We start from the raw sequence: 24,360 nt of genomic DNA on the forward strand, positions 1-24,360 counted from the left end.
GAGGAGGAGGAGGGATGGAGGAGGAGGAGGAACAGGAGGAGGAGGAGGAGGAGGGATGGAGGAGGAGGAGGAGGTGAAGGAGGAGGAGGAGGGATGGAGGAGGAGGAGGTGAAGGAGGAGGAGGAGGAGGAGGAGGAACAGGAGGAGGAGGAGGAGGAGGAGGAACAGGAGGAGGAGGAGGAGGAAGAGGAGGAGGAACAGGAGGAGGAGGAGAAGGAGGAGGAAGAGGAGGAGGAGGTGGAGGAACAGGAGGAGGAGGAGGAGGAGGAAGAGGAGGAGGAGGAACAGGAGGAGGAGGAGGAAGAGGAGGAGGAGGAGGAGGAGGAAGAGGAGGAGGAGGAACAGGAGGAGGAGGAGGAACAGGAGGAGGAGGAGGAAGCATGGAGGTTACTGGTTGTGTTTTATTAAAAATACAATTATTCACATCCCAACATGCCAACACTGTATGATTTGATTAAAAACACTTTATTTTTCCCAAAGGGAACTAAACGTCATAACATCCAAGTTTCTTCAGAGTCATTGAAGATGTTAGTCCAACGTGTCAAACTGAAGGTCCGGGGGCCAAATCCGGCACTCCAAATGTGTTTATGCTTCCAGTACAGATATCATCATCCTCCACTTTCCTTCAGCTCAACTTTATTTGTCTCTGTTTTCTATAGTTTTCCACACCTGGTTACAAATTCACAGAACTGGAAGAATCGGCTGAGTTTTTAAAATTCCCGTCTAAAAACTAAATATCAATAATACTCAATGGACACAGAAGCTCCGTGTTAAATGGCCAGAATGATTAATTCTGTAAATAGTGTAGATAATGCTGAAACAGTTAGTGGTGATTAATTGATTATTGAAATAATCAACTAATTTTGCAGTTGATTCTGGAGAACTGAGAGTCAAAACCAGTCAGATCAGTAAATAAACCAAAACTGTACAAAAATATAAACATTTTTCATTTCAGATGAAAAAAACTTCTGTCTGCAAATCTATGTGGCAGTTTTAGCTTCAAATTCTGTAAATAAAATATTATATTAAGCACCTTTTTTATCCAGCTATAAAGAACCAACAGATCAGCCTCACATGTTCAATCTAACAGAGGTTAACTTCACATGGTGATGCTGTTTTGCTGCATAGAAATGATAAAATGATGTTTATGAAAATATTATTGTATTTCATGGAATAAAATGTTTATTTTCTTATTTTAAAAAATGAATTGGATGATTTTCTTTTAGTATCTTAGTTAAATAAAGTCTCTAGAGAAAATGGCAGCTTTTTATTTGAGTATCTATTAATTTACTACAAGAAATGAATCATTAGTTGCGGCCCTGATTTTAATTGTTTGAAAACTCCGGTGATGACGTCATAGTCGTGTGCGCTCGTGATCCCGCTGTTCGTCCTTCTGGACCGGCGACCGTCCTCATTACTGTCAGAGCGGTTCCGATCCGGCCCACTCAGCCGGAAAGCGTGTTAGTGACGGGTCGTCGCTCCATTAACTGGGACCAGTAACCGCTCTGTTCTGGTCCAGTCTGGAGGAGGGAACAACATCATGTTCCACAGAACCGGTCCGGATCCAGGTTCTGCTTAATTCAGAGACAATAAGTTAATGTTTTCTGCCTCAGAGCAACAGAACCGGAACCAGAACTCTGCAGAACCAAACAAGAGGAGCGGAAACCAGAATGTTTCAGTGACTTGAACTTTAATCCGGGTCAGAACCGCATGAAAGACGGAATTTAAGAACATTTTAATAAAACTTGTTTTGGTTTAAAACTTTTTGACGTAACTTCACATCTCGCTGGTTAAATCCATTTTCTGTTCTGCGTCTCAGCGCCACCTTGTGGTCGGAACCGGCGGAGCAGTTCGGGTGTTTCGGTCCAGTTTCTGAACTTCAGTTTGAAGGAAAAAAAACTGAAGGATGGTTTTATGTTCTGTAAAATTAGAAATGAGCAGCAATAATTCAAGTTATTTAGCTTAATAAGAAAATAAATGGATTCGTTGTTCATGTTATTATTTGTTTATACATGTCACAATTTTAAACTATGTTTTAAAATTACCAAGCTAAATATTTAGTTAGCAAGCCAGTTTGGATTTAGGACGTTTGAAAATAAATATTAAAATTTAAGCTAAATCTTTAGTTTCTAACTGAATATTTAAGTAACAAGCTAAACATTTAGTTTTAACTAAATATGCTCGTTATTGGTTATCTAATTAAATAATTAGCTTTTATTTTGCAAGTAAATTTGGTTTTAATTGCTTCAGTTGAAGCTAAATATTTATCTTTAAGTTATATTTTAACATTTTTAATTTAACTTAACCAAATATTTAGTTTTAAACTAAATATTTAAATTGAAGCTAAATAATTAGCCTTAACTAAATACTTATTTTAGAACTAAATATTTAGTTTAGACTGACTTTAAAATAAGTCTAAATATTTAGTTGGAGATAAAATGTCTAGTTTGGAACTGAATATTAGTAATTTAGTCTGAAACTGTGAAATTTAAAAATGAATAATTGTAAAAATGCGTCTTTGAGAAATTAAGCCATTTTTCTTAAAACAGACTAAATAATCCAGATTATTGCTGTTTATTTTACAAACGAAACTCCTTAATTTTCATGCTAGAATCAACATTGGTGCTTATTTTATAAAACCTGGGATCCAAGTTTCTGTTAAGTTCTTCACACCATCTAAACGGACCCTCCGGTTCCGACCCCTGGACCCCCGGTAGGACTCACATGAGAACCGGGACGGTCTGCCCCCCAGGCCGCACTGCTTCACCCTCTCCCCGTGGAACAGCCCGTAGCTCAGCTCCCCCAGAAACTGGTCCAGTTCGGCTCCGGTGGCGTTGACGAGCTCGGCTCCGGTTCGGCAGAGCACGACCCCGCGGAGCCAGTAGGGCAGCCCGGTGACGACGGCAGCCGAGAGGGCGCAGCAGAGGCTCAGGAGGCCGGCGGAGCAGAACAGAACCTGCTTCTGTCGGTTCGGCATGGTGATGGCGGAGGAAGAGGAGGAAGAGGAGGAAGAGTGGGGGTCCAGATCAGGGTGGGGGGGACTCCATCAACCCGAACTGAACCGCAGGGACCAACAGCGCCCAGGACTATCCCGACAGAACCGGTAGTCCATCAGAACTTTAACGGGACCAGATCGGATGACACCTCCTCTCCGCCGTCACCATGGCAACAGCGGGTCCAATTACCTCCGGAGCGGCGGAGGGGTCAGAGCTGTCCCGTAAAGTCTGACAGATGGCTCACTGTCTCGGCCCTGACCTTATACGGACTTCCGCTCACTTCAGCCTCATCAGAACCGAACTTTGGACCGCTGGTTGTATGGAGCCTTCAGCTGAGGAACCTGGTTCCGATTAGTGAACCTTCTCAGATGATGATGATGATGATGATGATGAGGGGAACTGTAACCAGTGGCGCAAAAAGTGAGTATTAACGACACATGGGGGCGCCGATAGGGGGCGCCAGAACATTTGTTTTCTGTATTTTACGGCTGTTTGCGGTTTGAAGAGATTTAGATAATTTTATCTCACTGTCAAATATCATCCCATAAACTGACACATTTACATAAAATGCATCTTCCTGTTTTTTAAAAAAAGTTTTTTACGTTGTTTTGCTTTCTCTCTTTACAAATTTTGAATATTGTTTTAAAAGTTTTTATGCACTTTCTGCCCAAGTTTGAAAATATTGTACTGATCAATTCATAAAGTTTCAATTAGATGAACCGTATAAATGTTCAGTTTGTGTGATCTCAGTTCCACACACGACTAACGGCTCTCTTCTGCAATTATGACAGTCAACCTTTGACTCTTCATGGGGTCAAAGGTCATCAGTTTGAAACTTGTTTTGAAACCAGAACTTTATACGGTTCTGGTTCTGAACTCCAGGTGATCAGAACCAGAACCCCTGAGCTGTGACGTCTCTGCAGCAGGGGGAGCTGTTACGTCACTTATTGAATCTGCCTGCATTTGTCACGTGACCGTTTCAGAGCCACACCTCTCCAGCAGGTCCGATTCGGTCCGGACAGACGGAGCCGCAGCAGCAGAACTTTAGTCCATCATGAGGTGAGTTTCCTATTGATCGATAATCAGATGATCAGTTATTGATCAGAAAACAAACTTGGACTTTCAGATGGAGTCTGAGTGAGACGGTTCTGGTTGACCAGAGAACAGATGGATTGATCCGGAGACTCACAGAACCGGGTCATCAGAACATGTCTCTGGGTTAAAACATGAGCAGGGCCGCATTCAGAACCATTTGGGACCTGGGCTGCAGCTGGAGCCGCTTTTGGTGCCCGACCCATGAATGATTCTTTTAGGAATAGATCGGATCCGATTGTGATCCAGACGTCCCCGTATGGGATTAGAATTTTATCACAATACTTTGTGGGATTGTTGTTATAATGCTAAAAATTATGATGGAAAACTATTTATTCCATCTGTTTTAGGTAAATATGGCTGTGAACACGACAAACGCTGTGATTTGGAATCAGCTTCAACAGGCCACTTACTTAAAGAAGTGGGATTAAAATAACCCAGATTAACTGAATTTGGGTTATTGGAACAAAATGGAGAAAATAGTAAAAATAACATTTCTGATAATGTCATTTAAAAAATATATTATTAATAAAATTTTATCAAAACATTGATAAATCTAAAGTATTTTCACAATAAACAATAAATGGTAAATGATGTGATAAATGCCCATCCCTCTGTTCAGTTCTGGTCCTGTCTGGTCTGGTTGGTTCTGATCCGGTTGTCTCTGTGCCTCAGGGTTTTCCTCCTCTCTCTGCTGGTCCGGTTCGGTTGCGTCGCTCAGCTCCGGTCGGAGATGTACGGCAGCCTGGAGTCTCCAAACTTTCCTGACCCGTATCCCACAGACACCAGGCGGAACTGGACCATCAGCGTTCCGGACGGATTCCGGATCACATTGTTCTTCAGCCACTTTGACCTGGAGCCGTCCTACCTGTGCGAGTACGACTACGTCAAGGTAAGCTAGGAAGACCCGGAACTGGATCAGGGAACGTCCTGGATCCGGCTGGGAACCAAATTAAATATCCTTAAATGTAGCTGCAGTCAGACTTCTGTGGGAACAGTTTGTGACTCCAAAGCGACCCACATGAAGAAGAAGAACGAAGCCGCCGCCCTGCAGCGCTCTGGTTATAGTAAAGATGGCCGCCGTTCTGCAGCGCTCTGGTTATAGTAAAGATGGCCGCCGCTCAGCAGCGCTCTGGTTATAGTAAAGATGGACGCCGCTCAGCAGCGCTCTGGTTATAGTAAAGATGGCCGCCGCCCTGCAGCGCTCTGGTTATAGTAAAGATGGCCGCCGCTCAGCAGCGCTCTGGTTATAGTAAAGATGGCCGCCGCTCAGCAGCGCTCTGGTTATAGTAAAGATGGCCGCCGCCCAGCAGTGCTCTGCTTATGGGAGTAAAGATGGCCGCCGCCCAGCAGCGCTCTGGTTATAGTAAAGATGGCCGCCGCCCAGCAGCTCTCTAGTTATGGATTAAAGATGGCCGCCGCCCAGCAGCGCTCTGGTTATAGTAAAGATGGCCGCCGCCCAGCAGCGCTCTGTGAAGAAGAAGAAGTTAGAAGAAGTTATTAAGAAGTTATTATTAAGAAGAAGACCACATGAAGAAGTTATTATGCAAAATCAACTTTTTTGAGCTTTATGTTATGATGTTATCAAAAACAAACCTGGAATGTTGCTTTGACTCTTTCATGCATGTTTGAGGAAGAATTTAATCTCCATGGCAACAAATCAGAGGCCCAAAAAGCCTGGGTGGACCCAGCTGGTTTTATACTGGTTGATACTGTTTGGTACTGGTTTTCACTGGTTTTATACTGGATTTTACTGGTTTATGCTCATCACCCAGGTTTTATACAAGTTTGTATTAGTTTATTCTGGTTTGCACTGATTCATACTGGATTATCTAGGTTGGTACTGGTGTGAGGGGGTTTACTGTTGCTGCTCTGAGTCTGAGGTGTGTGTTGATGCAGATGTTAGGTTTATCGGAGTGTGTGTCGGTGTGTGTTGGTGTGTATCGGCGCCCTGCGGTCCGTTGACCCTCCCAGTCTCTGAGCCAGATAAACAGCAGCTGAATGTAAACAGAGCTGCTGGTCTGTTTTCTGTCCCCAGTTTGGACTGAGCCCTGATGGACCCAGATCTCTGGGAGGTTAATGGTTCCAGTTTGACCCGTTTGAGGCCTGATGGAATCTGGTCTGATGAACCTGAAGGCTGCTGATGTTACACTTTGTTCCGACGTCCGATTACGTTGAGTCAGAACGTTGTGGTTCTGATCCAGATCTCTGGTTCTTCAGTGTGACGTAGTTTCTCTGACCTCCTGCGTTGTTGTGCAGGTGGAGGCGGACGGAGAGGCGCTGGCTTTGTTCTGTGGGAAGGAGGAGACGGACACCGAGGTGGTACCGGCCCAGCGGGTCATCACCTCCCCCAGAAACGCCCTCAACGTCCAGTTTGTGTCGGACTTCTCCAACGAGGAGCGATTCTCTGGATTCGTGGCTCATTATAGCGCAGTGGGTGAGGAAACCCAAACAGTCGAGCTGCCGGTTCCTGAGGTTCTGATTCAGGAACAGAACCCGGCGGTTAGCATGTCGGATTAACATTAAAACATGCAGCAGCGTCTGAAAGCAGCGATGAACCCTGACATGTTCAGACCATTTTTATATGGTGGTTTATATGATTTATAAACTATTGAGTTACATTCAGATCAGGGGTGTCAAACTCCAGTCCTGGAGGGCCGGTGTCCTGCAACTTTTAGAAGTGCCTCTGCTGCACCACACCTGAATAGAATAATTAGGTCATTAGCAAGGCTCTGGAGAACTGAGGAGGCAATTAAGCCATTTGATTCAGGTGTTTTGTACCTGTGGCACATCTAAAAACTGCAGGACAGCGGCCCTTCAGGACTGGAGTTTGACACCCCTGATTTAGATAAAGAACCAAAGATGTTAAAACAAATTGGTTACATATGGATTGTTTTGAGAAACTCCTCATGTTCTTCTTGTGTCACAAGGTTGAATTAAGCACTTTAGCATTAGCTATCGCTAAAGACTATGTTTATGATTAGTGCTTTAGCGCTAGCTTAAGCTAAATACAGCGCATTAGCATCAGTATAGCTGATATATATTTAGTGCTTTGGGGTTAGCACTGCTAACTGAAATGCTAGCGGTGCTAACCGCTGTTTTTCTGATTTTCCCAGTCTTATGGTCATTTTAGATAAAAAGAACATTATTTGGCCACAGAGGAAAAAATTTCCACCAAACACCTCAGAGATTTCTACATTAGTTTCACATCTTCACAAACAAAAATCTCAGTACTGTCTGATGTCCAAAAGTCAAGAAGTAGCGAGGTAGCGGCACCTGGACGGGCCGACCTCCTCCTGCTGCTGAAACACGTCAGAGCCTGAACTCTGACCTTTCTTCTTCTTCTTCTTCTTCTGCAGATATAGATGAGTGCAGCGAACGCGGAGACGAGGATCCGCTCTGCGATCATTTCTGCCACAATTTCATCGGGGGATACTACTGCTCCTGTCGCTATGGTTACCAGCTGCACACAGACAACCACACCTGCAGAGGTGAGTGTGTCGGCGCCCCCTGGAGGCCCACCTACTTCAGAACAAGACATTTTCCAATATTAAATTATTGACTCAAAACAAGATCCTATACTTTCCTGAAAAGTGGTAAGTGAGTTTTGTCTTACTTAAAGTGTACGAAGATATTTGCACTAGAAACGAGACAAAGTTATTGGTAAGATTTAGTGTTTTTGCAGTGCAGTGAGTGTTGTTGTGGGGCTGCACAGTGGCGCAGTTGGTAGAGCTGTTGCCTTGCAGCAAGAAGGTTCTGGGTTCGATTCCCGGCCCCGGTCTTTCTGCATGGAGTTTGCATGTTCTCCCTGTGCGTGCGTGGGTTTTCTCCGGGTACTCTGGTTTCCTCCCACAGTCCAAAAACATGACTGTCAGGCTAAATTGCCTCTAGGTGTGAGTGTGTGTGTGCATGGTTGTGTGTCCTGTGTGTCTCTGTGTTGCCCTGCGACAGACTGGCGACGTGTCCAGGGTGTACCCCGCCTCTCACCCGAAACGTTGGCTGGAGATGGGCACCAGCACCCCTCCCAACCCCACTGAGGGAAAAAGGGTGCAAGAAAATGGATGGATGGATGGATGGATGAGTGTTGTTGTCTCTGATTCAGTCCTGAAACCAGTAGAACAACAGAGTTAAACCACCTCTGATCAGTCATAACTTAGGGAACGGAAACGAGTCAGCTGGTTTTCAACCATTTTAACCAGTAAATGTTCAGTTGATTTCACTGACACCAAAGCATCAGGGGCCTCAGGGGCCCGGAGCCGTTAGACCTCAGTGTGGCTGATAACAGCTGCTGATTGGTGGAAATGTTTACATGATGAAGATGCTTGAGTGTGGAGGAGGAAGCTCAGTGTGTGTGTGTGTGTGTGTGTCCAGTGGACTGCAGCGGCGTTGTGTTCAGAGAACGCTCCGGCGTTCTGAGCAGCGTTAACTTTCCGGCTCCGTATCCGAAGAGCTCTGACTGCTGGTACCGCATCGAGCTGGAGGCCGGGTTCAGGGTCCAGATGAACTTTGACCCCCGCTTTGACGTGGAGAGCCACCCAGACATCAGCTGCCCCTACGACCACCTGAAGGTGGGACAAACACACCCGGGTTATCATAACTAACCAAACTAACAAGAACTGAAACCGAGAAAACATTTTCATTAACTGAAATAAATAAAAACGATAATTAATTAGGAAAAACTCAAACTAATTGGAACTATATTATGTGTTTATAAAACTAATTAAAACATACTTGAGGTCAACACGCTGACATTAGGCAGACTCGCCATAACATTTCTTATGTCAGGCCTCATCAACCCACCAAGCCACATAAGTCGACCCCCAAACTCACCCTTGTTCAAAATAACCAAAGTTTTCCATATGGCAAACATACTCCCTCATGGCTCTAAGGACCCTCCCCCATGACCCCGGAGACCCACGACCCCAAATCCGCACTTATCAGGACTTAGGGAGACATACTGAGACCTTATGGCGAAAATGACTCCCCCATGGCAGAACCCCCCAACCTTCCCTAGGCCCTCCACCGAAAACCGGCTTTTCCAAAAGTAATACAAGAGCTCCACCCTGTGGATTTTGCATCTTACTGCAGGTCCGCCCAAATGATGCAAAAATGATCCCAAATTCCCCATGCAAATGCCGCAGGATGGCAATGTGAGCGCTGGCAGCAGGGTCCGCCATGTCGCAGCAAAATGAATAGAATTTTCTGACATAAGGACACCCGGCCCTAACATACCTCCTGACCCTAACACTAACCAAAACTCAATGCACACCTTAGCCCTGAAACTAACCCCTGACCTACAAACAGCATTTCCCCTCATGGGGACCAAGGAAATGTCCCCAGGAGGCGCACCGGTCCCCACAAGGCTATCAGTACCTGGATCACACACAGCGAGGAGATGACAGAGCGTGTGTGTGTGTGTGTGTGTGTGTGTGTGTGTGTGTGTGTGTGTGTGTGTGTGTGTGTGTGTCAGATCCAAGCAGGAAGCAGAGAGTTTGGCCCGTTCTGTGGCGATCGTTCTCCAGGAATCATCCAGACCGACAGCAACATCGTCTCCATCCGATTCCACAGCGATGATTCTGGAGAAAACCTCGGCTGGAGGCTGAACTACACCGCCACAGGTGAGACCACACAGGGGGCGGGGCTACAGGGCTGACGGGGAGAGAGAAATTAGGCTTTTATTTTGAAATTGCAGGAAGTCAGTGTCCAGTACCTGAGGCTCCGCCCAATGCGGTGATGGATCCGATCCAATCAGAATACTCCTTCAGGGACCATGTGGTGTTCAGCTGTCAGCCAGGGTTCCTCCTGGTCCAGGTGAGGCTCCGATCTGCTGCTGGGAACTGGAACTGGAACCAGTGACTGAACTGGGAGCAGCAGAGAGGTTCTGATTGGTCTACACAGGTTAGAGCAGAAAACACAGGAGAGAATCTCATTGAGAGAGTTTCTCGTTTTGTTTGATCCATTGGATTAAATTTGATTAAACTTTACTTATTTTAATTAATCAGCATAGAAAAGAAACTCTTGAATTATGAGAGAATATGTTGATGTCTTTGGATCAATGGAAACAAAATATTTCTCATACCCTCAGAATACATCTGGTCAGTAGTGGGAACACTTCTGCTAACCTGCTTATGTGCTAATAGCAGAGCACATTTTTTGTTTAGTACTTTAACTCTTTTGCTAACTTTAAGAACATTTAGTGCACTTAGCTTGCCCTAGAATATTTTTTTCTGTTAAATGCTAAAGTGCTAATTTGCTCAGTTGTTTTGTTAATTTTAAGTTGAATAAAGTTCAACATTTGTGTTGAAGTTTTGGTTCTTGACTGTTAGGAATAGTTAGATGTTTATGTTAAGGCTCTTATTTTGAGGTGAGTCATATTTAGCGCTTCAACATTTGCTAAATACCATGTAGCTTTTAGCTTTAGCTAAAGTTTATGATCTGTGCTTTAGGGTTGGCGCAGCTACCTTTTTAGTTAGCACTACCCTCCATTGCATTTGGGCATTAAAGAAGGATTTTTAATAGAGAAATCATACTTTTGGTCATGTTGTGGCTCCAGCGGTTACAGGAAAGGCTTCACTGCTCCATGCTGTGATGTGTTGCAGGACGGTGGGCCGTCGGATCGCCTCCAGCTGGAATGCCAGGTTGACGGCTCGTGGAGCGGCCGTCCTCCTCGCTGTGACAGTAAGACTCGGATCTGAGCTCAGAGCTGCTGACGGACATGTTTCCTGTCCAAAAATGGAGACTCTGGAGTTTCACTCAGCAGTTTCTGTATCTGTCATCTTGTTTTACACGTTCAGATTTATTCATTAATAATAAATTAATTAAGTTAATGTGAAGCTGCATTGTTTCCAACGTTTTATGGACCAAACTTCAGGCTCGAGGAGTTTAATCCTCCTAAGTAGTAATTTGTTTCACCTGCAGACACCAGCAGGGGGTGCTGTTGTTTGGGAAAAAGGAGATTTTGTTTTTAAACAGTGGACCTCTGGTGTTGCACGTTTGAGCCAATTTGACAAAATCCATTTTCATCAACATTTTTTTGCACCTTATTAAGAATGGGACTAGAAAAGATTGACGGAAATGACAAAATAACTTCCTCAGTTTTTCAGTAAAGATTTTGCAGTGGCTTGTGGTGGTTTTTGGGATTCCCCAAAAAAATAGTTATGTTCCATAGAAAAATGTGCAAATAGTGAACTGTGAACAGTAATTTGTAAAGTGGGTTCACCAGAAAGTTTCCAAAGATTTTTCAACTTTTTCTGAAGGAGATATGACTGCAGTCATAAATAATCAATCCAGGGCAGAATTTTATCTCTACCGAAAAAGAAATAGTATCTATTTTTGTTTCTAGAATCATTACAACAAAGAGCAGCTTAAATAAATAGTAAACAAAGAACTCAATCTGGTGATATCTGAAGCTCCCAGCCATAAAAATCTACCTGCCGCCCAAAACAGCCAATCAGATGTGTTGTTGATGACATGCGGTTCCCTTCAGCTGCCACCAGGAGGCAACAGATTCAACTTTAAACAAGTTGAATCTGTTTAAAAAGAATTAAATGAATCATTTAATTCTTGATTCATTTAAGCAAACATAATTAAAAAGCATTGCAAACATGAAGTAAAAATGATTATGTTTCTGTCCGTTCTTACAATTAGGAGTAACACAGAATGTAACTTTACTTACTGTATTTGAATATTTCTGTTGTATTGAAATGTGTAAAATCTGAAGTATTACTGAGATAATTTTAACCAAGAGATGTACCTGAGAGAAAGTTAAAGATTAAAGGTTCCAGTTCTTCCTTCATCATCTGGAGTATTTATGTAAAAAAAAACATAACTGTTAAATAAACTAAAACTAAAAAAGGTGATGGAGACGTTAACAGAAAATATTTAAAGTGTTTGCGGGACGTGGAAAACTACCAAATGAAATGAAGTGGATGCATAAAATCCATAAAAACATTCGTTAACATCCTCAGGAACCATCAGGAGTCCGACATTTTCTTAAGCGCCTGTCTGCTGCAGGTAAGATACTGACTGCTGATAAACACCCCACAGAACCCCCACCTTAAAAACCGGGACTGTCCCTTTAACACCTGGGCTACATTCCTGCTGATTGACTGGAAGCTGATTGGTCGCTGACTCACGTCTGTTGCAGTGTTGGATTGTGGGATTCCCAAGAAGGTCGATGGAGCTGTTGTGATGTTTGGTCGCCATGACAACAGCACGCTGTTTGGAGCGACGGTTCGTTACGTCTGCGGGGAGGACGGCGTCCAGCTGAGCAACAGTAAGATGGTGGTGATGTCATCGGGTCAATTAAGATTTTAATATTTAGTTTAATGAGTGATTTTTGTTCATTGCTGTTTATTTATTTCATTTTTATATCTAAACAAACCAAATATCTGATTTATTGATCATGTAAACCAAAGATCATGAAGCTTGGGTCGGTTTCTGTGCTGCAGCTTCGTTCAGGTGTGGCCCTGCAGGTGAGTGGGTGGATGCTGACGGAGGAACTGAACTTCCTGTCTGTCTGCCAGGTACGACTCCTGCGTTAATCTGAAAATAAAAAACATATCAGACACACATTCAGTTTTCATGTTTTCATCAGCTGTTGACAGAAATAAAGAATAATGTGTTTTAGATATGAGTGAGTTACTGAAATACATGAACTCATTAATATTCAGATTTACTGACCATGGCTGTAGCTGTACTTTTTTTTATCCGTCAGCCTGTTTGCTTTACCTGTCTGTGGTTTTTCTCTCTGCTTGTTAACGTATCTGTTTATCTGTTTCCCTGAATGTTCTCTCGTTTATTTTCTTTTCTGTTTACTTGTTTCTTTACCTTTATGTCGGTTTTCATGCCCGTTGTTTTCATGCCCGTTGTTTTTATGTCTGTCATTACGCAATGACACATTTTTTTTCCTGTTTGCTTATCTATCTGCTCGTTTACCTGTCTATTATGGAGCTAAATCGAGGCCATAAAGTTTGTTCAAAAACAAAAGATCTGACACTGAATAGAAAACCTTAAATCTGAAAGGTAGTTTGGAAAATAATTTCAGATTTACATCTTTTTTTTCTTTTCAAAACATTTTTTCAGTTTAAAATTTTTTATTAAAAGAAATTTTAGTTGCATTTTTTCCTCTTTTGTACAAACTTTATGGCTCTAATTTAGCTCCATAGTTTGTTCCTCACCACCTGTTTTTCTGTTTATGTCTTTATAAATTTATCTTATCCGTTTCTCTCCTGTCTCTTTGCCTGTGCAGTCACCTGTCTCCTCTCTGTCTCCTTTCTGTCCTCCAGCCTGTGGCCTGCCTTCTCGCCCTCTCCCCAACCAGGTGAAGCGGATTGTGGGTGGTCGGAGTGCTGAGCCCGGTTTCTTCCCTTGGCAGGTTCTGCTCAGTGTGGAGGACCTGTCCCGGGTCCCTGAGGACCGCTGGTTTGGCTCCGGGGCCCTGCTGTCTCAGTCCTGGATCCTGACCGCCGCCCACGTCTTGCGGTCCCAGAGGAGGGACGCCACCGTCGTCCCGGTGGTCCCGCATCATGTGAAGGTGGATGTTCGTCCCTGAATGTGAGGTTCCTTCTGTCTTCGTGTCTCAGTCAGGACTTTCTGTCCCTCAGGTGTTCCTCGGCCTCCACAGCCTCAGAGACAAACAGACGTCCACCGGACGCTCTGTCGATCAAATTGTCCTCCATCCAGACTTTCAGCCCGACAACTACAACAACGACATCGCCCTATTGAGGCTGAGCGAGACGGCGGAGTTTAACCGGCTGGTCCGGCCTGTCTGTCTGCCACCAGCTCACCGACAGGTGAGCAGGAGAATCCAGGTTTCAGGTTGTTGAAGACAGTTGGAAAGACGGACATGGGCTTACTGAAAGACAGGAGGGACAAAGAGACAAAGAGACATTAAGGCTGTTTTCCCTCCCGACACTTCGGTTGATTGATTTGGAACCAGAGTTGCGAGGGAAACCAACCAAACCCTTTGAGTAACCTGTTCCCCTCCTGTCCTGTGGGGGCGCTGCACCAAGAACCACTGAAGGAAGCGACACAGAAACATCTGAAGACACTAAGAGCAACTTCCTTCTTCACCAAACGGAAACAAAATGGAGGTGGTTGGAAGATTTCATCTTGGAGCTTTGGCTTAAGACCACAAGTCATTTTTTCTGCTAGCGCTAGGCTAGCACATTTGTTTTTGTTGCATTTACCCATAATGACCTGCGCTGTAGTCTGCTTCTTGCTTTTAGACTGGTCTCTGGTCCACTTGCTGTTAACATATGCATTCGAACCGAACCAGAGTTCACTTCAACCAAAACCAGATGGAGGTTTGTAGGTGGACCAGAGTTCACTTTTTGGTTCGATTAGCATTCACACCTGATACATTTGGTCCACTTTAAACGGACCAGAGTTTGTTCCCTCTGTTAGTCCACATCTTTTCTCCAGATGTGAAAGCACTCCTGCAGAACTGTTTGGTTGGACCCCGACCCGCTTTCTGAACTGCTTGCAAACCTACAGACCGGTCTCGATTCGAACCAATATATTAACAAATATCTTTTTGGACTTACGAGCCACTGTAGCTGGGCATCATGGTAAAAATGAGCCCCTCGGTGTTGCTAATGCTGCTGCTGCAGGTGATAACTGGACTGATTGGACAGATAGATTACATATGTGTGCATAGATAAAAGACGAGAACCTTCAGATAAAGACAGGAACCGTCTGTTTCAACCTCTGGTCCAATCAACACATTTTAACCCATTAGCTCAAAAAGAAGAAGTCTGACTAAAATAATAAAAACTTAAAAGAGTGAAAACCTAAACATGTAAACACAATCCTATAACATTCACACCTCTTCAAATGAACTGGACTTTCTAGGCAGACGGACTGGATTGAATTGGACCAAACCCTAAAAACACAGATGATGTTTTCCATCACTGCTCTTCCTGGTTGATGATGTGATCTCTTCTTTTCTTTTGTCTCCACCAGGACCATCTGTCTTCCCTCCTCCCCAACTCTCTGGGTCTAGTTGCTGGTTGGGGGATCTCCAACGCTTCCTTCACCCCGTCCCCGCTGACCTCTGACCTCTTGCAGTACGTGAAGCTGCCAGTGGTCCCTCAGGACGAATGCCATGCCAGCTACGCTTCCCGCTCCGTCCGCTACAACATCACAGACAACATGTTTTGCGCGGGTTTCTTCCAGGGCGGGCGGGACACCTGCCTGGGTGACAGCGGGGGGGCGTTCGTGATGCAGGTGGGGCGGAGGTGGGCCGTGTTCGGCCTGGTGTCCTGGGCCGGACCCGAGGACTGCGGCAGCCAGAGGGTGTACGGCGTCTACACCCGGGTGGAGAAATACCTGGACTGGATTCAGAGCCATGTTCAGGCTGCCCCCTGGTGGTGAGGGAGAGACGCTGCCTCTCCCTGCAGAGACCTGCTGATCTGCAACACGCAGAATCTGATCAGTTGGTCGATTTGTCAGGAATTTTCATGGATGGTTGAAAGTTCAGACTGTAAAACGATGACTGTGGTTTTACCTTCAGGTTTCACTATGTGAGCTTTATAATCTGTATCAAATCAATTTAACTGCATGTTTAATTCAGAGGAGCATTTAGAACTTTCTCCACTTCTTTTAGAAATGCCAGACTATTATTTAAATTTATCAGTACACTGGAAAATAACAAAACCTTACTCATTATCTTAATGTAGTTTCTTGTCCAAATATTTTGAATAAGACAAAATGAACTTACAAATAACTTTTCTGCAAGATATAAGAGCTTAGGTTTAGTCATTAATTCTTAAGTATTAATAAAAACTAATAGTTCCTCTAGGAGATTATTTCTGTTATAACAAGACATTTTTCCCACATTACAAATCACACAATCTCCCTGGGAACTAGTACTTTTAACAATATTAACAAATAATTGACTCAAACAAGCTCTTATATCTTGCTGAAAAGTTACTTGTAAGTTGGTTTTGTCTTATTCCAAGCTACTGGGTACTGTTGGTCATCCTCTTGGTTATTAACAGGTAAAGCAGAAAGTAAACATTACTTTAATGGGAAACATCAGAAACATTCATCTGATTCCAAGTTTAATTGTTTTACCTTTTAGATTGTTTTAGTGAAATAATCTTCCTCCTGGTTCTCAAAACTGAGCATGCTCAGACTGCTGCAGGGAGGGGAGTTAAGACTACAAAGACTTTACACAGGGTTATTTTTGACACTCAAAAAGAAGAAATACACTCCTTAAACAGTAAAGACTCTATCATTCAGATGAATGATGAAGATGGATCAGACGAACAGAACAGGATCCAGATGAAACATTACAGCCAAAAATAAAACTTCCTGTTGTCAGAAAAACATTTGATCAAATATCTCATCTCATTAGAATTTCTTTAATCATCATTTTTGCATTAACTGCACTCCTGAATATATATAATTCATACTGTGCACTGCTTTATTTTTGTACAATATTATCTGAATTGAAATAAACTATTTTAAATCCATATAAATGAGTATTTAAAAGTCTATTCTTTCAGTGGGAGGACATTATAACTGGGTGATGTCCTCTATCTTCCTGGTTTTAGTCAGAAAGTCAGGTTTGTCAGCAGAACATCCACTGAGCTGGACTCTGTATCATCAGTCAGGATCTCCTTGTGGAAGTCCAGAGGAAGTCTGCTCTCATCTAGGCCATCAAAGATTAACAGAACCTGGAAGTGTTCAAATCTGCAGATTTCTTTGGTTTCAGTAAAGAAGTGATGAATTAGTCCCACCAAGCTGAGCTTTTCCCCTTCCAGCACATTCAGCTCTCTGAAGGTGAATGGAAATATGAACTGGATGTTCTGGTGTTTTTTCCCCCCCCCAATACCAGCCACTCCCTTTGTCATCAATGTTCTGACTGGTTGATCTCTGATTGTTGTTTCTGGTCTGCATGGTTTCCTGGATGCTGTTTCAATCTGTCTGACCTCATGTTCATCGTTGACTTCTCCTGTTTCTCCCTTTGTGATGTAGAGTCCAACCCATCTGCTTCAGATGGGTCCATCTTCACGTTTCATCACTGCAAGGGAAAAAAACCCTTCAGAATTAATTGTAAGTTTTTCAATTATCAATTATTTCACTCATTTGAAGGTCATTTGAATCAAATTATCTCAGTATCACTTTTATTTAAGATTTTTTCTAACCAGTAAAATGACAATAATTGTGTTATTCCTATCTGTAAAGATCAATTTATGCTTTACAGATATGAAATGGTAGAACCCTGTACCCTGTGATACAGACATATACTTTAATTTCATGACAGAAAACAATTTCTGATATAAAATCACAATTTATAATGAAAATATAAAAATATACAGATGTAATGTAAAATGTTGCTTTGTGCAAATCCATTCATCAGGGACGAGTCACTGAGACAGCAGTCTAACCAGAGGCCCAGACTTCCCTGGGCCATCTCCTCCAAACCACAAGGCATTCCCAGCAGAGGAACATCATCCCTCCAGTGTGTTCTGGGTTTTCCTCTGCATGTGCTGAATGACCAAATTTCTATCTCTCAGGGAGAACCCAGACACCCTATGGTGAAAATTCATTTTGGCCACTTGTATCTGTGGCCTTGTTCTTTCAGCCATTATCCAAAGCTCATGACCATAGATGAGGGTAGGAATGTAGATGGGAGGTTTGCCTTTGGACTCAGCTCTCTCTTCACCATGGTAGATCAGTACAGCGCCCGCTTCACTGCAGACGCTGCACCATGTAATGGAAAAATTTAAAATGTGCTCCTCACCCCTCTTCTGCTTTAGGTTATCTGCATAATCTTTGGTCAAGCTGGTTCACATTGACCTCCACAGTGTCATACAACAGCAAGGGAGAGCTCCTTGATCCTGGAGACCACCTAGTGTTACTTCCCCAACCTAGAACTTATCTGCCCTCTTTAGCATCGCATCAAAGAACAGCCCCCTTTCCTTAACAATAGACAAATGGCCTCTGTGTTGGGCTCCACAGAATCCCTGGTACATAACAATCAGGGATTCACACCTCTATTCCAATCAAGTCTCTCTTCTCTGACCAGAACCTATAAAAGGAAGCCAGATCCACTGTTGGTCAGAGCAGACTTGTCAGATCCCTTGACTCTGTATTTCTGTTCTCACCTTGAAAGGTTTTAATACATTTCTTATTTCTTCTCATCCAAACTCTTGCTAAAGTAATTTTTTCCATGACAACCAATTTGCCTGTCGATCTCCCGATCCATTTTCCCCTCATACTTGAGCAAAATCCCTGCAAAGAGCAGAGACGTGATCCTAAAGTCATCAAAATGGATCTGCTGCACCTAGGTATTCTGTCCTTATAGATTATGAACAGAATCAGTGACAAATGGTAGCCTTGGCAGAGTCCAATTCTATAGGCAAGGACTGGTGTCTGACTCTCACACCTGTCATACAGGGACCTAACAGGCCCTAAAGATGAGAATTAACTTAAAGCATTATCGTTTCCTAATGTGTGATGTGTGGATCAGTTGTTAGTCATAATAACTGTTCTGGGAATTTAAACATTGCAAAGAAATGAAAAGGTTTGATGACAGCTCCAAATATCAGATAGTTCGCACCAAAAATAAAATCAGTCAGCACTAATTGTTCCAGCTTTCCAAACAATATGGAGCCATATCAACCATAATAACCCTGCAGCCCTCTATCCAGTTCTCATGGTTCACAAATCTGTCATCATCTAGGAAGGAACCTTCTTTACATTTCCAGGTTGAATAACCTTGAAGCTAAATGAAAGCCCTTTTCTCTGGGTTCAATGAATTCCTCCAACTCCAGTGTTTGCTTCAACCACACCAACTTCATCCAGTCTGACCACATGATGTTTCAGACACACAGGGGCCAAAACAGGAACGTACCTCTCATTAGTAGAGTGATCATCTTCAGGTCCAGAATCCTCTGGAGGTTCAGAGATGCTCTGATGATGAGGTAAAGGTTCAGATCCCGACAGGGTGTCAGGTTCTGGTCCCAGCTTTGATCCAGATTCACATCCCATTAATGTCTGAGATTGAAGCTCGGGTTCAGTGTTGGGTTCAAACCATGATAGTGCCTCAGCATCTGGTACTGATTCAGGTTCATAAACTGATTTGGTTTCTGACCCAGGTACCAGTTCAGAGTTGGGTTGGTATTCGGACACTCTCTCAGGTTCAGGTTGAGGTTCAGGGAAGTCTGGAATGCTACTGTAAAAATATATTTAAGAAAAAGGGGAAATATTTTAGGGTTATCAACTGCAGTTATATGAAATATGTTTTTATTAAACAGTTATTATTTACCTTTCTAAGTTCTCACCATGAAATTTCAGACACATGAGGAATATAAGACAAACTTACCTTTGATTGGTAGACTGATCATCTTGAGGTCCAGAATCCTCTGGAGGTTCAGAGATGGTCTGAGGATGAGGTAAAGGTTCAGATACCGACAGCGTGTCAGATTCTGGTTCCAGTTTTGATCCAGATCCACATACTGATAAGAACTCAGATGGAGGTTCAGGTTCAGACTTGGGTTCAAACCCTGATGGTGCCTCAGCATCTGGTACTGGTACTGATATTAACTCAGGTTCATAAATTGATATGGATTCAGATCTGGGCACAAATTTAGGTTGAAATCCCAACAGGGTGTCTGGTTCTGGTACCAGTTCTGATCCAAGTTCACATCTTGATAAGGTCTCAGATGGAGGTTCAGGTTTAGAGTTGAGTCCATATCCTGATAGATTCTCAGGTTCAGGTTCTGGCTCTGGTTCATAAACTGAAATGGTTTCTGATCCAGAGTTGGGTTCGTATTCTGACACTGTCTCTGGTCCGGTTACAGTCTGGACTTCAGGGGAGTCTGGTTCCTGTGTGTGGCTAGAAATGTATGATAAAGGAAAAATATATTCCCAGAATTTTTTTGCACATATAGGGGACATGAATATAAAAAACTTACCTTCGATTGGTAGACTGATCATCTTCAGGTCCAGAACCCTCTGGAGGTTCAGAGATGGTCTGAGGATGAGGTAAAGATTCAGATCCCAGCAGGGTGTCAGGTTCTGATCCCAGCTTTGATCCAGATTCACATCCTATTAATGTCTGAGATTGAAGCTCGGGTTCAGTGTTGGGTTCAAACCATGATAGTGCCTCAGCATCTGGTGCTGATTCAGGTTCATAAACTGATTTGGTTTCTGACCCAGGTACCAGTTCAGAGTTGGGTTGGTATTCGGACACTCTCTCAGGTTCAGGTTGAGGTTCAGGGGAGTCTGGAATGCTACTGTAAAAATAGATTTAAGAAAAAGGGGAAATGTTTTAGGGTTATCAACTGCAGTTATATGAAATATGTTTTTATTAAACAGTTATTATTTACCTTTCTAAGCTCTCACCATGAAATTTCAGACATATGAGTAAGACAAACTTACCTTTGATTGGTAGACTGATCATCTTCAGGTCCAGAATTCTCTGGAGGTTCAGAGATGGTCTGAGGATGAGGCAAAGGTTCAGATCCCGACAGCGTGTCAGATTCTGGTTCCAGCTTTGATCCAGATCCACATACTGATAAGGTCTCAGATGGAGGTTTAGGTTCAGACTTGGGTTCAAACCCTGATAGTGCCTCAGTATCTGGTACTGATTCAGATTCACAAACTGATTTGGTTTCTGATCCGGATACAAGTTCAGATTTGGGTTCAGATCCCGACAGGGTGTCAGATTCTGGTTCCAGTTCTGATCCAGGTTCACATCCTGATAAGATCTCAGATGGAGGTTCAGGCTCAGAGTTGGATTCAAACACTGATGGTACCTCAGCATCTGGTACTGATTCAGATTCGCAAACTGATTTGGTTTCTGATCCGGATACAAGTTCAGACCCCGACAGGATGTCAGATTCTGGTTCCAGCTCTGATCCAGGTCCACATACTGATAAGATCTCAGATGGAGGTTCAGGTTCAGACTTGGGTTCAAACCCTGATGGTGCCTCAGCATCTGGTACCGGTACTGATATTAACTCAGGTTCATAAATTGATATGGATTCAGATCTGGGCACAAATTTAGGTTGAAATCCCAACAGGGTGTCTGGTTCTGGTACCAGTTTTGATCCACGTTCACATCTTGATAAGGTCTCAGATGGAGGTTCAGGTTTAGAGTTGAGTCCATATCCTGATAGATTCTCAGGTTCAGGTTCTGGTTCTGGTTCATAAATTGAAATGGTTTCTGATCCAGAGTTGGGTTCGTATTCTGACACCGTCTCTGGTCCGGTTACAGGCTGGGCTTCAGGTGAGTCTGGTCTCTGTGTGCTGCTAGAAAAATATATCCAAGAACAAAAAGGGAAAAGTTTGCATGTTAACAATGTCTGTAGTTGTGGTGAAATTTGTCTGTTTATTTTTATTTTCAACAACTGATCAGTTTTTATGCTGTGAATTTGCCCTTGCTATAAAGTTTTCTATTCTTAATTTTGTATATATACTGCATTTTTGCAGGAAATGCACATTTTTCTACGTTGTGGTAATTTTTCACTTTTTCCATTTTCTTGATTATCTTTCTGTTTCATTCATTCAACAGATCAGCATTCACACTGCTGTTTCACACAGAACTGCATTTCCTCTCGTTTCTCTTTCTAAGCGCTCATTGTGATAGTTTAGACATATTGGGGACATTTATATGAGTCTGAATACATTCACAGGATATTGTGGATTAATAAAGAGTGGTACTTAAGCTGATGGATTTTAAAGTTTTGGAAAAACAATACAAAATGAACAGTTGAACATTCAGTCTTTCCTAGATGATAAATAGTGGATGATCATGAACTGGCGAAAAACTGAAAGCGTACCAGAATGAGCAACACCAAGTCAGACATGTTGGGATGGGATGTTGATCCTCTGAACTGTAACAACAAAAACAGAAACACTGAAGATGCTTGATGTCCATGCTGAGCTCAGCCAGTCAGAGACGCTGGTCTCACCTTTGACCTCTGCTCCGTTTCTTCTGCTCTCTGAGCAGAGGAACGCTCTCATTCACATCCTGATCCTGATCCATGCTGCTGAATCCACATCAGCTCACACTGCCTTCACCTGCAGAGGAAACAGACAGATTGTTAGGATGGATTCATCTGAAGCTATAAATGTTGGTTCTTATTCTCTGATTCACTTCAAGGTCAGGAGGTTCAGTTTCCTTAGAGTTTAAAACTGACTGGATAAGAAACATGATTCTGGAGTTGGTATAACAGAAACAGTTTTACTGGGTTTAACACAATAGTCACTGGGTGAATATTATTGGGATTCATGTAATGAAGATTGAAGAGCATGCTGCCGCTAGTCTGGAGGAGCTGAGTAGAGTCATGAGGCAGAAGCTGTTTGGTAAACGTTAGATTTGTGTGAGCAAAGGTTTGGGCACAGCTGAATGGTTGCCATGGGAGATTCAAGGACTTAAACATTCATGACAGAATCAAAGCAACACTCTGTTGCTTTGATTGCTAATTGATAAAATTATAATATGATGTGAAGCACAAAAAAGTTGATTTTATATAATACTGTCCCTTTATGAGCCACATAGAGCCATTTTGTAGCACAACTAAGTTATTATCTTACATTGCACTGTTACAAATTATGTATATATCAAATATGACTTAAAAGAAATTTCACTTTGTAATTCAACTCTTTCAAATTTTCTCTTTAAAAATTCCCACTCTTCATTGAAGCGCTGCCTTCAGGAAGTCATCCCAACATGGCTCCTCTATTAACCCTTTAACGTTTTTACACTGAGCAGCAGCTCCTGTAATGACCTCAGTAGCTCCAACAGGTGTTTGCTAATCGCTGCTGGCTAGTCTGAAGGAGCTGCGAGGGGAGGAGCTGCGTCTCGAAGGCAGGGCTAGGTCCATCCAGCTGAATGGTTGCCATGGAGATTCAAGGATTTCTCAAACACTCATTAATTAACCAAGCAACACTATTGTTGTTTTTTGATGAGAGAATAATTTTATAATATGATGTAAAACTCAAAAGTTGATTCTATATGATATCGCTGCTTTAAGCAATTAAAGATGCGGTAAAAATTTAATTGCTTGAATTAAATTTTTACCCATTTTCTATTTGGGTAAAAATGTGTTGAAGTTGTTCTAAGATTACCGGAATGGTTTCTGGGTTCTCTCACCGTCCTCTGTGTATTAACAATTACTTTCTAAAATAAATCGTAGCCTGGCTGCAGCAGCTGCACCCTGTGACAGAACAGCAGGCCTTCAGGATCTTCACCCTCAGGGTTCATTACAGCAGGGGCCCCGCTGCAAAGGTTGGCCCTGGGCCCCAAAATGACTGAGTCTGCCTCTGCATACCCTCACTCTGTGGCTTTTCCCTTTGTTTGCCATTTCCTGTTGGTATTTGTCTGCAATTCGACTGGAGTTTTGTCTCTCAGTCCTGACAGCACATGACCTGCAGAGTCACTTCCTGAAGTAAATGTTGGACTGGAAGTCTGTCGAGTTTCCAGCCTGACACTAACTTCACTGTGGAGTCATGAATGAAACTCTGACGCAGTTTTATCTCTACGAAATAAAAAGAAAAGAAAAACTCACCCAGATCCTGGCTCTTCTTCAGAAACTTCGTGTATCACCTGCAGCTTCGTTTGTCGTTTTGTTCTTCCTGATTTTTCTTGTTTTTCTTGTTGGCAGAGCCTCATGGAGACACTCCCACTGACGTGTGTGAACCTGCTGATCATCACTGCTTTTAGGCTACTTTTAGTTTTTATTTCTGTTAGAACCGTTTTACATTTCATCTTAAAAATGAAACATAATTTTTTCCAATTTAATCACCTTTTGTTTTTAAGTCTTTAAGACTTAACTACATAGACTTCTGTTTCTTATCAAGATTTCAGTTTCATATGTGATAAAGCTGGTATTTTAGTCTGTTGGTGGTTTTTTATGCTTCAATGTTTGGAAAAAGCTCTAAAGTTTGATTCATGTTAACACCTCAGGCTGGTTTTAGTTTGGAAGCTGAAAGAAAACTGAAGTTAGACTGAATTTAAGACCTAACTGCCGATGTGAAGTTTTTTAAAATACATATTTTTTATGAAATTCTCAACTCAAACGTAATCACAACAGAGCAGAAAACTAATCAGATTTGGCCCTTCACTGTTTGAATCAGAGGAAATGAGGATTTCTGTAAAAATCTGTTTATTAAAACCAGAATCTGATAAATTCATTAAGCCTTTATGAAAACATCCCATAATTCCTAACAGGATGATCCGATGTGACAGATCTGCTTGATTCAGCGTCTGTTGGTACCGAGAGCAGCTCTGGGTTATTAAACTTGCACATCC

The 24,360-nt window shown here is 42.8% G+C and overlaps 3 protein-coding genes across 7 annotated transcripts in view; 1 reads left to right on the plus strand and 2 right to left on the minus strand.

The window, feature by feature from the left end:
• The window catches only part of clrn1 (clarin 1), a 9,885-nt gene extending 5,117 nt beyond the window's left edge, over nt 1-4,768 (minus strand). The window contains exon 1 of the mRNA XM_081615083.1: nt 2,725-4,768. Coding sequence (XP_081471209.1) covers nt 2,725-2,977 — 253 coding nt within the window. The 5' untranslated portion in view covers nt 2,978-4,768. The remainder of the gene's footprint in view (nt 1-2,724) is intronic.
• A 53-nt stretch (nt 4,769-4,821) lies between these two features.
• Nucleotides 4,822-15,601, plus strand: masp1 (MBL associated serine protease 1). Of its 2 annotated transcripts, XM_017308081.2 has the most exons (12): nt 4,822-4,980; nt 6,348-6,525; nt 7,448-7,579; nt 8,460-8,656; nt 9,559-9,706; nt 9,781-9,899; nt 10,688-10,766; nt 12,235-12,363; nt 12,539-12,613; nt 13,376-13,623; nt 13,694-13,882; nt 15,054-15,601. In XM_017308081.2, the coding sequence occupies exons 1-12, from the start codon at nt 4,822-4,824 to the stop codon at nt 15,462-15,464; spliced, it is 2,064 nt and encodes a 687-aa protein (XP_017163570.2). In that variant the 3' UTR covers nt 15,465-15,601. The 2 variants fall into 2 exon arrangements, 1 of the variants encoding a protein (XP_017163570.2); XR_014090722.1 differs by lacking the exon at nt 15,054-15,601 and having other exon boundaries at nt 13,465-13,623; nt 13,694-13,830.
• Nucleotides 15,602-16,473: 872 nt separating this feature from the next.
• On the minus strand, nt 16,474-24,331 carry LOC103475258 (uncharacterized). Of its 4 annotated transcripts, none has more exons than XM_008426744.3 (8): nt 23,618-24,331; nt 22,019-22,127; nt 21,887-21,940; nt 20,484-21,353; nt 20,018-20,338; nt 19,426-19,938; nt 18,955-19,275; nt 16,474-17,118 (listed from the first exon to the last, which is right to left on the minus strand). In XM_008426744.3, exons 2-8 carry the CDS (start codon nt 22,090-22,092, stop codon nt 17,106-17,108), a joined length of 2,166 nt encoding a protein of 721 aa, XP_008424966.2. In that variant the 5' UTR covers nt 22,093-22,127; nt 23,618-24,331; the 3' UTR covers nt 16,474-17,105. The 4 variants fall into 4 exon arrangements, with proteins under 4 accessions (XP_008424966.2, XP_081471203.1, XP_008424969.2 ...); XM_081615077.1 differs by having other exon boundaries at nt 20,018-20,335; nt 20,484-21,356; XM_008426747.3 differs by having other exon boundaries at nt 18,955-19,272; nt 20,484-21,356.
• Nucleotides 24,332-24,360: the final 29 nt, after the last annotated feature.

The sequence above is a fragment of the Poecilia reticulata genome, chromosome 13 (assembly GCF_904066995.2).
Source record: "Poecilia reticulata chromosome 13, P_reticulata-male-v2, whole genome shotgun sequence".
NCBI lineage: Eukaryota > Metazoa > Chordata > Actinopteri > Cyprinodontiformes > Poeciliidae > Poecilia > Poecilia reticulata.

Coding starts and splice junctions, on each gene's coding strand:
- masp1 (XM_017308081.2), top strand. CDS start 4,822: ATGTACGGCAGCCTGGAGTCTCCAAACTTTCCTGACCCGTATCCCACA. Junction 7,580..8,459: donor AGACAACCACACCTGCAGAG/GTGAGTGTGTCG, acceptor GTGTGTGTCCAG/TGGACTGCAGCGGCGTTGTG. Junction 8,657..9,558: donor GCCCCTACGACCACCTGAAG/GTGGGACAAACA, acceptor TGTGTGTGTCAG/ATCCAAGCAGGAAGCAGAGA.
- LOC103475258 (XM_008426743.3), bottom strand. CDS start 22,092: ATGGATCAGGATCAGGATGTGAATGAGAGCGTTCCTCTGCTCAGAGAG. Junction 21,357..21,886: donor ACTTGGTGTTGCTCATTCTG/GTACGCTTTCAG, acceptor ATATTTTTCTAG/CAGCACACAGAGACCAGACT. Junction 19,939..20,017: donor GATCAGTCTACCAATCGAAG/GTAAGTTTTTTA, acceptor ATACATTTCTAG/CCACACACAGGAACCAGACT.